The sequence below is a fragment of the Leucopleurus acutus genome (assembly GCF_964270905.1).
Source record: "Leucopleurus acutus genome assembly, chromosome: 17".
Lineage (NCBI taxonomy): Eukaryota > Metazoa > Chordata > Mammalia > Artiodactyla > Delphinidae > Leucopleurus > Leucopleurus acutus.
Genome location: NC_139159.1, coordinates 4,958,035 through 4,971,757, shown reverse-complemented (window position 1 = coordinate 4,971,757; position 13,723 = coordinate 4,958,035). Strand labels below are relative to the sequence as shown.

Genomic DNA, 13,723 nt, shown 5'->3' with positions numbered 1-13,723 from the left:
AAGGTGCTGCACGAGGAATCATGGTGGTCCCTGCTTTTGCAGTTTAGTGCAGGATGTGACGGGGACAACCTAGGTCTACAGTCAGGGACATGATGGAAACCAGCATCTAATTACGGACAGAGTGGACTAGAGCTGCACTTAGCGCCCAGGCACCAGGAGGTGCAGAGGGTGAAGAGCCACTTCTGGCGTGGGACTAGGCCTAGCGTGAGGCAGAGCTGACCCACCAAGAGGCCAGCGCGATTCCTGAAGGGAACAGAGGACAGCTTTGGAAGAGAAGAGGGAGAGGGCTCCTGTGCGCCGGCAGAGGGACCATCCGGCCCGTGGTCAATTCTATTCATGCAAGTCGGGCCCTGAACACCGGTGCCTAGTGACTTTCTTCCGAGTGACTTGGTAAATATTTCCCGTTCTTCTAATCTGACCCCACCTCCAAAATGAATTTTTTTGTACTTGTTCTTGCTTATTAGAGATTTCAGGTATATGTGAGGTGACTAGGATAGCGGTAGAGTGTGAGAAGAAAATTAGAGGAGCAAACATTCTGGGCCAAATTACATAATAAAACTGGAAGTGAGGGCGTGAAATAAAACAATGATCAGTTTGGCTTCCTGCAACCTCTTCTAGCAGAGATGGAGTTTGGGGGTATGTTTTAGGGAGGGATTGAGGGAGGGGGTCAAGTTAAGAAGATTGTAGTAGTTGATATTACGGTTTTCAGAGGGGACCAAAATCAGCCAGGCTTTTGCTGATTACATACAAATCCACTATCTTTATCAGTGCATTTCAAATATTAATAATATTAATGATACCTACTTGCACAACACACGTGAACTCTGCTTTGGGTTTCACAACAGCCTACAGGACAGTTAGGGCATATTCACAGCACGAAAGGCTCTAGAAGGTTCAGTGACTTGCTCAGGACTGTGCGGGCAGTAAGGGACGGAGCCCAACTCACACCTGGGCACCGTGACTGCAAATGCAGTGCCGTCTGCACATCACGCCGTGTCTCGCTTCCGGGTATGAAGTGAGGTTTTTGGTTTAGGCCCTGGCGTTGGAAGCTTTATTTGCAGTGTGAACGATCTTCACCCTCGGTGCTCACTTCACCTCTCCTCCCCCATCTCAACGCCCTACACTTGCCCCTTCCTCATCCTGTTCACCCTGAAGACGGGCCGGGACACAGTCCTGACTCTCTTCCTTCTCTGGGAGGACGGTCAGAACTGGTGGAGGAATCCGAGTCGGTACCAAGATGACATATCTGTGGTCTCTAAACGCAGTGATGAGATAAAGAGAGAATCTGAGCGCAAAACCCCACCGTCTTGGGCTTCGAGTGTGGACACGACCAACGACAGAGGCGGCTCCTGATGCGGACGCCTGTCCACGAAAGCTGTTCCTATGTTCATAACTCAAAGCACAACCGCTTCACCTCTTTCACTCTCCTTTTCAGAACAAAGCATTTCACACTTAGGAGACATTTCTCTTACTCTGCTTCTGCAAAATAAAAACGAAAGGTGAAAAATTAAAAGCCCATCCGGGTGACTTTATTTGCCTGGTTCTACCTCGTCTGATAATATGAACTCACGAAGTGAGAACCACTGCAGGGCGGGGGTGGGGGTGGTGAGGGGGGCGCGATGGGCCCTGACCGGGGCAGCAGGGAGGCTGCAGAGGGGACAGGGGGCTAAAGGCCCTTTGAGACCTGACTGTGGCCTCAGGAGGCCTGGGCGCTCGGCGGGGAGGACCAGGCCGCCCAGGGGCAGCGATGGTGCGGGGAAGACACTGTGCCTGGGAGTGGCGGGTACATTCCCGTCTGCCTCCCTCTCTGAAGTCTAAGGTCCTTGAGGACAGAGCCTGGGCCTCCTGTGTTCAAAAACACATCCCCCGCATCCTGCTCAAGGCTGCACCCTTTACAAATGTCGCCAGATCTAGAGGACCGTGGCAACCAGGGGAAAGAGTGTGGATGTCTATCCTGAGGTAATGGCAGGTCTTGGGAAGCTTAAGCAGGGGGCTTGCTGGGGTTGCATTTAGGGAGGTTCTGTGGGCTGCGGTCCCAAGAAGGACCTGGAGCTGGGCGAGGATTCCCGAGGGCAACAGTGTAGATGGTCGCAGGGATCCAGGGTCATTGCGAACCTGTCTCAGCGCCTCCAGAACTACCCTTCTAAACACACACGGGACTTGACCTTCTCCATCTCAGAACGCTGCAGAGCTTTTCTTTCTGTACAGAGGGAAGTTTAAGTCCCGGGAACAGCATTCAGGGCCACACACAACGTGAGCCCAGCCCACCTGTCCAGAGCCCCTGCCGCAACCCCTTCACCTACTCTGCTCTAGTCAGTGAACAGGACGTGCCCCTTCGTGTCTATTGAGGCCACTCACCCTCTGGGAAGCTTGCCCTGGCCGCTCCCGGGAGCATCCTGAAGTCCCCTGCGGGTGGCGGTGCCTGGCTCCTCCCGCACGGTTACCCCAGCGCTTTGCACGTTGCGGGCACCTGGCGGATGTTTGCTGAGCAGAAGTGAACTGCAAGTGCAGTGCTTGTACTTGGATTCATTTAGTGTTTATTGACCACCAGAAACCACGGGCAAAAAGACTGATCTACTTAATTACCTTAAAATGTAAAACACTGCTCAGAAATGAAAACACAAAGTTAAAAGACAAACTGGGAGAAATATACAGAATACATTTGACAAAGAGGTAATTCCCTTACTATACCAAGAGTTCCCCAAATTGCTCACACCAACAATCTAAAAAAAAAAAAATGAGCAAAGGAAATAAATACGCCCATTCCATTTTTCACTCATCAACTTACAAGGCTGAAAGTTTTAAAGTGCCCAGTGGGACTGAGGGCGTGAGGAACGAAAACTCTCAGGCTTTGCTTCTGGGAGTGCAAGTGTGCTTCCTGTGGGAGGGGGTTTAGCAACATCTACACGATGCAAACTACTGAAACCTTCCACTCCTACACACGTAGCGTACACATAAAAACGGAACAAGCAAAGAACCGCAGCTGTCGCCTCGTTCCTAAGAGGGGACCCCTCAGTGGGAGACTGGTTCCAGGACAGCGTACCTGCACAATGAAAGAACTAGAGTAAATCTGTAACCACACGTGGGGAATTGTTCCAAACTATATTGCTAAGTGAGAAAAGCAGAGGGCCTCCACGCGTGTACTATGATGTGCCTTCTGTGCAAAACAAATAAACAAATATACAGATACGCTCGTGCAAACATATAAAACCATGAAAGCCCTTGACGTTGGCTGCTCCTGGGCAGATTTATTTACATTGTAAACCCGTTGGCATTGTTTGAACCTGCGTGGTTTTCCTTTTTATTTTTTTTTAAATCAATTTATTTATTTTCGGCTGCGTTGGGTCTTCGTTGCTGCGCGCGGGCTTTCTCTAGTTGTGGCAAGTGGGGGCTACTCTTGGTTGCGAGGCGCAGGCCTCTCATTGTGGTGGCTTCTCTTGTTGCAGAGAACGGGCTCTAGGCATGCAGGCTCAGTAGTTGTGGCATGCGGGCTCAGCAGTTGTGGTTCGCCGGCTCTAGAGCATAGTCTCAGTAGTTGTGGCACGCAGCCTCAGTAGTTGTGGCACGTGGGCTCAGTAGTTGTGGCTCACGGGCTCTAGAGCACAGGCTCAGTAGTTGTGGCACACGGGCTTAGTTTTCCGCGGCATGTGGGATCTTCCCGGACCAGGGCTCAAACCTGTGTCCCCTGCACTGGCAGGAGGACTCCTAACCACTACTCCCCCAGGGAAACCCTGAACCTGCAAATTTTTCATTGTGTTCAATTTTAAAAGCCTTCCCTCCCCAAACACATACACAGCTTTGATCCTTTGTTACGTACTAGACGCTTGCCAGGTGTCATGGGCAGAACCACAAATGACACTGCTGCATCCTCCAGGAGCTTTCAGATAGATACAGTGATTCTCAAAAGGACTGGTTTTGCATACCACACACACATGGAACCTGCGATGAGACGCTTCCTACCAGCGTGAGATGCATGGGAACACGGTAAAATACCTTCTATGCATCTTGTTAGTCGATAGTTGCTTCCAAAGGCCTGCCTGCCTCCCAAATTTCTCTAGGCACCTACTCACGTCCTGACACAATTAATTTATTAGCTTCACCTCTCCCAAAGTAGAATCGTAGAAAGAGAACTTAAAAGAGTGGCAAATTTAACAGTGATGATGAGGGAAACCCCTGGGACTCTGTCCCTTCAAGTGGTGCAACAAGATCTCTAACAACCAGGTTACAAGAATAGTGTCCCAAAGTCAGCAGGGTGTGTGCAAAGGTGTAAACAAGAAGTTGGCAAACTACTGAAGACAAAGTTAGAACTGAACAGTGTTGCCTGGGTAGAACCTGGGTAGAGTCATATGCTCACATATGTTAAGAGTTTGCTGATCAGAAATCCCCAGTTAGTCTATCTTCAAAAGTACTTCATAGAAAACACACCTATAGATACCAATCGTCGAGGAGCTGCACCATCACTATAAAACCAGTGATCAGGACAGTGCACGACTGGCATAGACATCAACACAGGGATCAGTGGGACACAACTGAGGTCCAGAAACACTTTCACAAACACAATCAGCTGCTGTGCCACAAAGGTGCCAAGACAATTCAGGAGAAACCACAGGCTTTTCAACAAAAGAGGCAGGGACGACAGGCAGGGCAGCCACGTGTGCAACAGAATGAAGTTGGACCCCTACCTCACACCACATTCAATAATTAACTCAAAATGGATCAAAAACCTAAACATAAAAGCTAAAACCATAAAACTCTTAGAAAAAACGTAGATGTAAACCTTTGGACCTTTTCTTAGATATGTCACCGAAAGCTACAACAAAAGATGAATTGGACTTCATCAAAATTAAAAGCTTTTGTGTCTCAAAGGACAGCACGAGGTGAAAATACAACCCACACAGAATGGGAGATAAAATTCACAAACCATGTATCTTATAAGGGACTTGTATCTAGTATGTAAGGGACTCTTGACAACTCAGTAATAAAGATACACAACCTAATTTAAAAATGAGCAAAGGACCCGGAAGAACATTTCTCCAAAGAAGATATACAAGCGGCCAACACGCAAGTGAAGATGCTCGGCATCGCCGGGCATCAGGGAAACGCAAATCAAAACCACAGTGAGACCCCAGCTCACGCCCACTAGAATGGCTGTGACCAAACGCAGATAGTAAGGGTTAATGAGGATGTGGAGAAACTGGAACTCTGATACATTGCAAAATGGTGCTGCCACTTTGGAAAACAGTTTGCTGGTTCCTCAAAAGGCTAAACACAGTTACCGTATGACCCAGCAATTCAACTGCTAGGTATACATCCAGAAAGAAATTAACGTCCACGCAAAACCTCGTGCACAGAAGTTCAAGAAGCAACATGACTCATAAAATAGCCAATAGTGCAAACAACCCAAATACCAATCAACTGACGAGTGTATAAATAAAAGGTGGTACAGCCATACAATCGAAGGTTACTCAGCAGTGAAGGGGAATGAAGTACTGATACACGCAACAGGAATGAACCTTGAAAACATGGGCTAAGTGAAAGACGCCAGCCACCAAAGACCACATGTTGCATGGTTCCATTTCTGGAAATGTCCAGAACAGGCAATTCTAGAGACAGAAGGTACGCTGGCAGTTGTCTACGTGCTAGGGAAGTGGAGGAAGGGTGGTGTTAGGAGGAAAGGAACTGTGTGCTAACAGGTACAGGCTTGCTTTCTGGGGTGATGCCCCCTAAAATCCATTGTGGGGACAGCTGCACAACTTTGTCAGTTCACTAAAAACCATCGCATTGTACACTTTAAATAGATGGCTTATATGGTTTACAAACTGCATCTCAATGAACCTGCTGTTAAAAAAAAAAAAAAAAAAAAGAGCTAGGCCAGGACAAATAGCTACCGGATGAATGCTGCTGTTGGTATGTACCTTTAAAAGGGTGACATTAAAATTCCAAACCCTTGAACAAGCTTAAAAGTACTGAAATGCTTCTTACACAGTATGTATTAGTTTCTTGTCAGCTCCTATTTTAACCCATCATTTTAGAGCAATCAGTACAAATCAAAGAATTTCTGAAAGAATCCATCTTTTATTCAAATAGAATCACATTTGGAAATCAAGATCGTATGGTTTAAAACCATCTGACCTGGCTTTTGGATTCAGACCAACGAGAAGGATAGTCTGTTGTCAGCATCCGTTAAAACACTACTCCTGCTCCAGGACCAGATGAAAACAAGGGACACAAACTATTTGTTTTCGCTGACTTTATAAGTACATTAAATTTTATCAAATAATGTATCTTTTACAATTCTGTAAATGAAACAAACTGGATTTTAAAAGGTGGTGAGTCTGAGAGCTGCTCCACAATCCACCCGGTCACTATGCTGAACGTTCCTGCTTTCGTATCATTAAACGAAGCTGAGCTCCGGTCTCACCTGGTGCTGCAATCACTTGATGAGCCCCAAACTCCTGGTCCACCTCACCCTGCAAGCAGAGATCCTACTTCTGAAAGTATCACCTTTTCTTTCCATTACTGTGGTTCAAGGATACTACGCCTTCACAAGGTTGTCCAGTATTCATAGATTTTATAGAATCCTTTGACTAAGCCTTTCCTTAAAGAAAGACAATGAAGACAGCCAGTTCTTTTTCACGCCACTTCAGCCAACCTTGCCTTTCCCCTGCTCCCCTAACCTTTTTAAACCGAGGTACGTGAGTGAAGTCAGGGCAGGGATCTAACACACTGGGATTAGACGCCCACCACACAGCCACCCTGGACTTACCTTCCCGTCTTCTCCCCACCACTCAGTCCCCCACCTCACCCTCCAGGGGGAACTGTCTACACACTGCTCTCCAGATGTGGCTCCAGCTTTCCCTCCATCATGTCGTCACTCACATCACAAGCACTGCTTCCCTTTCACCCCCATTAAGTCCTTCCTCGTTCCCGACTTACTTCTCTTTCGAAACTCAGCGGAAAAGCTCGACTCTTCATGGACTCTTTCCTGACGCTCCCCTGCCTTCAGGAAGTCTTGTAAACTCGGTGACACGGCACAGCCAGAGCGGCCTGCTCTCGTTATGGCACTGAGAGCAAACACAGAGGACACAGGGCTTCCCCTGGTGGAATCTGAGATCTGTCTGGGCAAGGCCTGGAAGGTCTTAAGAAGTTACCGTAACCACTTATTAAACATATTCATCTGCTTCTGAGTTAAATAAACCACTTTAATGCAAACACTCAATAGGGCATCTTGCCCATTGCTTGCAAGATTATGTCTCTCTCTGCTGCTGTAGGCATAGACGGCTTCACTCCATCCCGTCTTCTCTGGATCATGATAGAATTCTGTGTGTATGTGCAAAAAAGAAAAACCAAAATCAGTCAAGTACTAAATGCGAATCAGTTGCCAGTAATCTGCTATTGTGGTCTTCAGAAAGGAAACGCAAAAAACCGAGTTTAAAAAAACAACGAAGAATGCATTCTAGGACTCCAGACACTGTTTTCAGACGATTCTCAATTAAACAGAAGTGACTGTTCCCACAGGAATATGTTAACTGTAACTGGGGTGGGGACACACTTTGTAACTTCAGGCCCATCGAGAGGAGCTATGGAGTAACGGCCAAATGAAACCAACAGGTAAGCTAGCAGAGGGACAGGAAGCAGCTGGATCCAGAGCTCAGAGAAACAGAAATTATATGGCAACGTCCGCCAAAATGGGACCACGGGTGATGGCGGGAAAGGAAGAAGAGAAAAGGAAGCCTGATGCGTGTCGTGACGGGGCCAGCCACCTATTCCGCTCACCTCCAGAAAACTCCAATTGTAACAAGGCTATCGCTTTAGGGCCGCAGGCACTTATGCACGTAGGAAGACACACCTCTATCAGAGCTGCGTCCTTAAACGTGGGCAGAGGGTGAGGCAGCTAACGAGAGCGCCCAAGGATCCTTAAGGGCACACGGAGGATAAAGTCAAAAAGGTAAGTTTCCGACAGCCATCACTAAGGAAGGATTGTGGGTGCTGACAAACTTCAGGCTTCAGTTTCAAGCTGAGCAGATGCGTTTCAACATAAAGGTAACCAAACTAGGCTTACCCAGAACTTCCGGCAGTTTTTGTACTTCAAGAAGTGAGCGGAACACCTTTCTCTGTCATAGTTATATTCATCCATACATCTGGTAGAAGCATCAGATTCCTTAAATATGTAAGATAGGTATCATTTAAGAGGTGGAATGGCATCTAAAAAAAAACAAACTTCTGAAGCTGCTTCCCCCCCAGAGCAGGTAATGTGAAATAGTTCCTTTTTGTTCATTTGAACGAACAGATAATGAACAGGAACAGAATTATCTTTCCAACTATCCCAGCATTCGTTCTGCTCAAAGCACACATCTTCCTTTTCACAGTGGCGTCAGTTTTCTGAACACCTGATCACAGGAATTTGAGTCGAAGCACTGACTGAGATCACTTAACCCAGCAACCGGTCAACGAAGAGGCCGAGGCAAGGTGCAACGTGCTCAAGATCACGGTGCAAGGAGTTCCCTGGCGGCTCAGTGGTTAGGACTCGGTGCTTCCGCTGCCGGGGCCTGGGTTCAATCCCTGGTCTCGAAACTAAGATCCCACAAGCCACACGAGGCGGGCTGGCGCGGGGAGGGAATCACTGCTGTACGTGGAAGCAAAACTCAGTCTCCCGACTCGGAGGGCAGCTCTCCGCCCCCCCAAGTTCTCGCTTGGACTTGAATGTTTGAGTTAAGGTGGTTTCGAGAACCTAAGTAAGTTGCTAATGACTGGTCTGCAAGGTAACTTAACGACATTCATCTCAACGCATGTTCGGCTATCATTCGCTCCATTACGCAAGTAAGGACACAATTATGCAAGCAATTTTAATAGGTTATCATTAATATCACTTCAAAACCACAAGGAGCAACACAGGGCTAAGAGTTCAAAGGAGGGTAGCTGCCATTTGGGAGTTAAATTTCAGCTGTCTGAACTGGAAGTAGATTGGAGAACAAACTTCAAAGTGAAAGGCATGATTCCGAGACTCCAGCTAAAGGGAAGCTTTAAATAAAGGGGAAGGTAACTTGCTTCACAGATCTAAGAAACATGGTCTAGCTAAAGAGACTTAGTAAAGCCGTTAAACAGATGTCATATGTGTAGCAAAGCTAATCTTCTAAGCCAAATATTTAATGAATGTGTACATTTGGAAAATGCATATAGGATTGGGAATATAATTTTCATAGCACCAGTCCAACGACTGCATTATTCAAGGGTGACAATGCCACAAGTAAGAACCGCTAAATCTTACCAAATAAATGCCAATAAAGCTTTACCATTACAACACAATGTTTTGTTTACATGATACCTTTGTGAAAACCTTCAGGCTTTAAATAGCCTAATTCAGTTCTCAACCCTCATCCTCAGCAGGCTGTCTCAGTGACATGATGAAGGCGTTGCTATCAAAACATAAATTTCAGTGACGGTTTAAAAATACCTACTTTCCATCTTTGCATGTTTGGGCTCAAGAATTTCCTCTGTGTTACACATGCTTGTCTAGTATAACAGTGATGTTATACAAATTAAGGAAACTTAAAAGAGATGAATCCTTGTTAGCTAGATTATGAATATCTAAAAATGCTCTAGTGAAATAAGGATACACAGGCCAGGAATATTTCTCGTACAGAAATAACTTTATTTAAGAACTGCAGAAAACTGACGCCCACAAAATCAGAAGAAGCCTGTTTTTCCAACTCGATACTCACGACAATTAAAAGCGATCTGGCTTACCAACAAGCAAGGATTTATGTCAGGATCTCTCAGCCTTCCAGCTACCACGGGCATCCTACCTGTCTTCTTCCTGCAGGCAGATGTTGGGGAAGAGTTACACAGTGGATGACAATATAAGCTAGTAAATCTCATCAGCTCCACAAGTACTTGAAAAGTTAATTCTGCCATAATGATTATCCAGTGAGGAACTCATATAACCTCTGTATTTTCAGAGTAAAGACTTGGATGTGATTCTCCTTTGCACTGACTTGTGCCTCAGCACAAAGGCCTTATTTAAATTCCTAAAGTGCATCTACTGAAATTTGATTACAATGTCCAGAACGAAAGATAGTTCAGCTGAAATTTGGTTTTAGTTTACTCCTATTTCTAAAGGTTAAGCAATTAAATGTATTAACGAAACCTAAGAATACCGCGTGCACTCTATTACTTCCTTATTATATATGGATTAGCACACAAAATAAGGGTGGAATACTTTAGTACAACCTAACTTTAGCAAAAACATTTGTTAACTAAAGTACGTGAATGTCTACTCCATGGCCGGCCCTGGGATGGCCGATATACCAAAAACAAAAACAAAACAAAGTTATTACTTAGTTGACATTCTGAAAAGTTAAAAAAAGAAAATCTGAAACTTAACTTCCAGGGGCATCTTCTATTTAGCTGATACTTCCCAGGGTTGAAGGAAGTCAGGGAATGCTACTGTAGAGCATTCATCTTCCAACTAAAGCCGTATACAGAGATACAGCTCTGAAGAAGCCTTTATCCATTAAAGATGACCACAGTTCTCTAAGGGCCAATTATTGATTCCAAGTCAAGTTGTATACTCATATAACAAGTATGTCGACTCTATCCCAGGACAACTACTCTCTATAATGAAGTTAATAGAAATTGGTATACTATTATCTTCAAAGACATGTCATAGAAATGAACTAAAAGGGAAAACTAAAAAAAAATAATCAACTGACTGTTAATTACTAAAAGGTAATTTTTTGTTTATTTCAACGTATTGGCATACTATCGATTAAGCCACCCACAAATATTTTTAAATGCTCTGCACTAAGTTTAAGGAACTTACTCCTGAATGGTGTTCTAGCTTAACTGTCTTTTACCTAGAGGTCTAAGGAGAAGCCAGCAAATAATGCAGTATGACTTACCAAAAACACCACTGAATAAAAACTGCATCAGTATAACCAGACAGAGCTCAGAATTTTTATACAAAGTGGTTTCTACTTTCCTTGCCCAAGATGGGACCATCAAAACATATCAGTCATGTTAAAAGAAATAAAGTACATTCAGGAAAAACAATCAAACCCCACCAGCTCCTGAAAAGTGAAGGTATTCTGAATCTTGAGTCAACTAGTCCCGTTTCTCTATTAAGAGAAAGATCACGATGTCCAGGCTAAAGGAGATAACCTCTGCAAAGAAGGATAGAAAAAAGTCTAATCGTTCGGGGGTCTTTTCAGTACCCACTAAGTAATCTTTCTATTTTATCATCTTCACTGACCAATACATGAGTATACTTAGCTAGCAGAAACATCTTAGCAAAAAGGAAATTCAAGATGCTGTTCAACTATATGTAGAAGCTTCTTCCTCTCCTGAATACAATTCCTTTGCAGCCTTCACTTCTTCTTATGAGAGGTGAGGGCACTAAGTAAATTCACAGCCTTCCTTTCTACATCTGTCCTATGCTGTGAGAGCAAAGAACTCTGCTTAGCTGTTCATATGCCTTGGATATAATTTCAACAACGATCAGACGCAGACAGAACTCAGGTTGCCTGCCTCCTGTGAAAGTGTTCTGCTTCGCATTTTATCATTGTCATGGGTCAGGAATTCTTTACAAATAACACCGAGGTAACATCACATATACCGAATCAGGTCTGCTGTAGGAGTTTATCCACCTTTCATTTCCTCTCCCTTCCGGATTCTAAATACAAGTCAATCTAAGTTTGGATTTCCGACTGTCACCTTCTTTGCATGAATCCTCATGTATCAACTGGAAATGAAGAGGAAATGTCAGTTTACAGTGAGGAGCGGGGCTGAAGTCAAGTTCGACTGTTCCGCCAGCGAGGCCTTATCTACTTAGTTTCTGAAGGTACCAAACAAACGTGACGAAGCTCTACTTGCAGGGGACAGTCAGAAAGAAACCAACGATTTGAGAGAGGGGCCGCAAAAGCACAGCACGTTTGAGGAATAGCCCTAAAATCTTTTCCAAAGGGCAAACTGCTTTAAAAAGTATTTCTTGATTTCCCACCCAGTGGTTCAGGTCGCCACTCCGAGCAGCTCTGCAAAGGAAGGGGGACGCGAACGCTGCTGACCCGTCCAGCCCACCCCTCCCGTGCTGGTCCTTGCCCAGGCAGGGGTTGCGGCCCTCCCACACCGCAGGGCAACCTTCGGGAAGCCGAAACACGTCCTGCGAGGCCCTCAAGCCTTTAACCCACGGCTGGGTGCAGGCAGGCAGGGTCAGGAAGTAGCGGTGGCCCTGCGGAGGGGGCGGGGAAGGCGAACGGAGACTCTGGAGCCAGGCGAGCCCCAGGCCCCGCTACCTCCAACGAGCTGCCCGGCCCCCCGACGGCGGGCGCAGGTGAACCCACCTTGCCCCGACCTTCACCTTCGACGGCGCCCAGAAGAGCAGGGGGAGAGGAAAACGCAGGGAACTGGGGGCAGGGCTAGGCATTTACGCTCCAAAGGCTGGGAAAAAGGGTGAAGGAAGGGTGAAGGAAGGGCCGGGGGTGCCCAGGCAGGGGGCAACTTCCTCGTCCCCGGCCCGAGAAGACCCGTGTTGCGGGGAGGATGTGACGGGAAGGGGCCCGCGCCCAGGCGAGGCCTGGTGGAAGCGGCGTCACGCCGGAAAAGCGGATGCGGGCTCCGCGGCGGCCCAGGCGCGCCAGTCTCTTCCCGCAGCCCGGCAGCCGCCGCAAAGGGAAGGGCGGGGAACTACTCACCTCGGGCTGCCGCTTCACCAGCGCCCAGGCCGTCTCCAGCTCCAAACACGTCAATGGCTCACGCAGCGGGACCTTAAGTAGCGCGCATCCCAACGTGCTGCCCCCGCTCCCCGGCGGCCGCCGGCCCAATCGGGGCGCGCCGCCGCCTGACTGACAGCTGAGCGGGGCCTGGCGCGGCGGGGGCGGACGGGCCTCGCCCCGCCCCCAGCCGGCGGGAGGAGGGCCGAGGCGGGAGGAGTGGGCGGGGCGGCGCGCGCGGCCCCGCCCCTCGCGACCCCCCCGCGCCGCGGCCCGCCTCTTAACACTTCGGCTTGACGGGCGGCGGGGCAGGCCAATCGGCGGGCCCAGCTGCGGCGGCGGCGGCGTCCAGTGGTCGACCCCGGGGAGGAGCTTGCGGGGGGGGCGGGCGCAGCGGCGGGCGGGGGCAGGGGGCGGGCCGGCGGGAGGCGGGGGCGGCGGCCGAGCGGGCCGGGGGAGGCAGCGGTGGGCGCGACGTCGGCGGCGGCGGCGGCGGCGGCGGCGGCAGCTGCAAGTTGGGCTGCAGGGGCAGCGCATACACTACAATGGCTGCTGGAAAGAGGCGTAAGGAAACAATTTCCAGGCCCGCCGCGTCCAGCCCGAAATATGAGAAAAAAATTATTAGAAATTCCGCGGGCGGTGTAAAGGCGGCGGACGGGCCGGAGGGAGGATGTTAAAGCCCCGCGGTGAGTTCTCCCGGGGTCCGGGGCGGCGGAGAGGCGTTTAGCGGGAGAAATATCAGGGTTATTTAAATTATGGGACTCGCCGAGGGGGCAGAGGAGCCGCGGCGGCGGCAGGAGGAGGAAAAGTTTGTGCTACTCTCAGCCCCTGCTCAGGACCCCAGAGAGAAAAATAATAATAAAAAATAAAATAAAATCATTCAGCGGGGGTGCGAGGACTCCCGGAGTCGCTGCTGACAGGGCAGGGGGCGATGCGGCTGGAGACCCGAAGGTGAGGTCGGTGGGAAAAAAAAAAACCCCTTTCTTCAGGGTCTGGAAAGTTTGAAAAGTTTTCCT

At 48.1% G+C, this 13,723-nt stretch overlaps 1 protein-coding gene across 1 annotated transcript; it reads right to left on the bottom strand.

The window, feature by feature from the left end:
* Window positions 1-6,808: 6,808 nt before the first annotated feature.
* On the bottom strand, window positions 6,809-12,747 carry CHCHD7 (coiled-coil-helix-coiled-coil-helix domain containing 7). The gene is made up of 4 exons (XM_082858405.1): window positions 12,690-12,747; window positions 9,748-9,817; window positions 8,063-8,161; window positions 6,809-7,320 (listed from the first exon to the last, which is right to left on the bottom strand). Exons 2-4 carry the CDS (start codon window positions 9,799-9,801, stop codon window positions 7,216-7,218), a joined length of 258 nt encoding a protein of 85 aa, XP_082714531.1. The 5' UTR covers window positions 9,802-9,817; window positions 12,690-12,747; the 3' UTR covers window positions 6,809-7,215.
* Window positions 12,748-13,723: the final 976 nt, after the last annotated feature.

Bases quoted from the DNA above. Each gene is read 5' to 3' on its own strand.
- CHCHD7 (XM_082858405.1), bottom strand. From the start codon at position 9,801: ATGCCCGTGGTAGCTGGAAGGCTGAGAGATCCTGACATAAATCCTTGC. The intron at 8,162-9,747 runs GTAAGCCAGATC...TACATATTTAAG, and splicing joins ACATAAATCCTTGCTTGTTG to GAATCTGATGCTTCTACCAG. The intron at 7,321-8,062 runs GTAAGCCTAGTT...ACATACACACAG, and splicing joins AAAACTGCCGGAAGTTCTGG to AATTCTATCATGATCCAGAG.